We start from the raw sequence: 2,733 nt of genomic DNA, 5'->3' as shown, positions 1-2,733 counted from the left end.
AAAATATTTGATTTTTTTGGACTGAATGAATATGAATTATTTTCTATTAGATTGAATTGCACATATTAGATTGGGATTAATCATGGGGAAGACTAATCAAGAAAATTATCCTATGCAGGCATATTGCCTGTTGGGTTTGATAGCACTTACACCATGTTCTGTCTACGCAGCACGGTCCTTATGGCTACAGCATCAAATAGCTTTTTCTGCATCCTAAACCAGAGGACGCGGTGAGTGCAATGTTTACGGAAACAAAAATAGACTTTAATTAAGAGGAAAACTTTAATTACAGAACGAATTTGCTCCAATTAACATGATACACGGCATGCTGGGCTGTTCTCCACCACCCACGTCTACACTAATGCAGTCTACAGCAGGAAATCAAGGGAAATACACTGATTAATACATTGCATATTGTATGCAAAAACACATACAAGATACAGTACAATTTCTCCATTGCATTCGCAATCTGAGAAAGGTGTTTTCAAACGGCAAAACACGGAGACTTTTCCCCTTGATGACAAAGGATGCTGCTCGACAAACGATGCTCCAACTACTGAAAGTACAACAGTGCTTTGATAGAATACTTTATACCCAGAGAGGCTTAAACGCACTATTGTAATTGGAGATAAACGAGTCTCTGCCGGCAATAAAAGGACGGCCACGGGGAAATGAAGTGAAAACCCGTGAGCCGCATCCACCAGCACGGTTTGGTTATTTTCCTAATTAAATGTAAACAGGGGGGCTCGTTCAGGGCAGATCTCTCGTGCGTCGCACCGTGTCCCCATCCGTCCCACAGATCTCAGATCTGATTCAAACCCCACTGGAGGTGACCGGTCGTCAGTAGGCTCCCACAATGACCGCCTCGGCTTCTTTAGAAGGTCTCCTGTCCGTCACTAAGAAGTTGATCATTCCCTCCGACTTTATGAGGAGGTTGCAACCCAGGAAGAAGATGCCAAACACCACCGTGAGGGACAGCACGCACATGACGGCGATCTGGACCACCCGCGTGACGAAGAGGCTCCTCTCGTCCGGAGCGGCGGACACGAAGCCGTTATCCGTCACCACGGAGGAAAAGTTACAGCACAGAAACTCCTCGGTCTTGTTGAGCAGCCCGCCCCCCTCCGTGTGGTTGAAGCCGGTGTGGTTCATTTCCACTTTAGATTCGTTTGGTTTGTTTGTTTGTTTTTGAGGGAAAAAAAACAAACTTTCAGTCCGAGCGGCGCGTAGGGAAGGACGCTGCGAAATGTGGCATCAAGGTGAAAAGTAGAGAAGAGGAGGTGCCGAAATGAAGAAGACCCGTCGGATCAGACAGCGCTTTTGTGGAGTTGAACAAGCTGCTTTGGCATCGCATTACTGGAGACTTCATGTGGTCCGTAGCCAGTTTCAGAGCAGAATGAATCCGCCAGACCCCCCTCGGTGAGATAGTCAGACGGCAGCTGACAACAAGTGGCACTACGACACAGTAAGAGCGCCACCATGCGACGGCCCGTGCACGTGTCCACCAGGGCATGTGATCCAGGGCATCTATCTATCTATCTATCTATCTATCTATCTATCTATCTATCTATCTATCTATCTATCTATCTATCTATCTATGCATTTATCTATCTATCTATCTATCTATCTATCTATCTATCTATCTATCTATCTATCTATCTATCTATCTATGCATCTATCTATCTATCTATCTATCTATCTATCTATCTATCTATCTATCTATCTATCTATCTATCTATCTATCTATCTATCTATCTATCTATCTATCTATCTATCTATCTATCTATCTATCTATCTATCTATCTATCTATCTATCTATCTATCTATCTATCTATCTATCTATCTATCTATCTATGTGTCTAAGAAACACAGTCACACACCTGAAACCTGAAACCTGAAAATGAAGCAAAAAAATACAATGTAGACATCCTACATTTGATGAGCTATATTGTGCGTTTTCTCCATGTCCCATAATGATCCATTACAATGAAAGCCAAGCGAGGTCATTAAGGCGGTGCTTTAGATATTTACGGTTTACGTTTTTTAATCAAACATTAAATCACCTCAAGTGGAAGTGTTCGTCACTGAAATGTTTTTCTTTTTAATTATCTAAGCGAGCTGCACAAAGTCATGAGGCTTTCCTCCCTCTCTGGATCAAAGAGGAACAAGGACATCTAGTGGATACTTGTAGACACAAGGTTTAGGTATCTACATAAATGCAAATGTTTGTTAGCCTCACCTTGCAGGGAATACCACAGTGTGTTAGGGTTGGTGGATGAATGGGGGTCTATTTAAATGTAATGACAACTTCAACATGAAAAGGAAATGTACTTAATTGACAGTACATACGAGTTTTGACCTGCTGAATATGAATTACAGTAAATACTATTGCTTTGATGTGATCTAAGCTACTACATTGCCCGGAGGCCAATGCAACCCTAAATGTGTCTCATCAATAGCAGCAGATGGCAGCATTGTTCAACATGATTCTGCAAAGACCTTCTGGAAAGTAGCTGCTACTTAGACAACAGTGGTGATTTCACAATTCAAATGAACAGATCCATGACAAACAAACACAGCCACCAAGGTCCATGCAAGAATGCAAGATGTAAGAGGTAATTTAACTACTGACACAGTGTACATTTCTTTAGACTATATATATATAACCCCTGTTCTTCTATCAATGTGTATACAAACATCAACATTATTACAAACGTCCATGTGGGATTTTTT

The 2,733-nt window shown here is 41.7% G+C and overlaps 1 protein-coding gene across 1 annotated transcript; it reads right to left on the bottom strand.

The window, feature by feature from the left end:
- Nucleotides 1-263: 263 nt before the first annotated feature.
- rprma (reprimo, TP53 dependent G2 arrest mediator candidate a) lies at nt 264-1,468 on the bottom strand. Its single transcript, XM_037487690.2, has one exon. It carries the CDS (start codon nt 1,150-1,152, stop codon nt 841-843), a length of 312 nt encoding a protein of 103 aa, XP_037343587.2. The 5' UTR covers nt 1,153-1,468; the 3' UTR covers nt 264-840.
- Between the last annotated feature and the right edge of the window lie 1,265 nt (nt 1,469-2,733).

Source organism: Pungitius pungitius, chromosome 10 (genome assembly GCF_949316345.1).
Source record: "Pungitius pungitius chromosome 10, fPunPun2.1, whole genome shotgun sequence".
Taxonomy (NCBI): Eukaryota; Metazoa; Chordata; class Actinopteri; order Perciformes; family Gasterosteidae; genus Pungitius; species Pungitius pungitius.
Note: the sequence above shows the minus strand (reverse complement) of the source record. Positions and strands in the feature narration are given on the sequence as shown.

Excerpts from the sequence above, each read along its gene's own strand:
- rprma (XM_037487690.2), bottom strand. The coding sequence starts at position 1,152 with ATGAACCACACCGGCTTCAACCACACGGAGGGGGGCGGGCTGCTCAAC.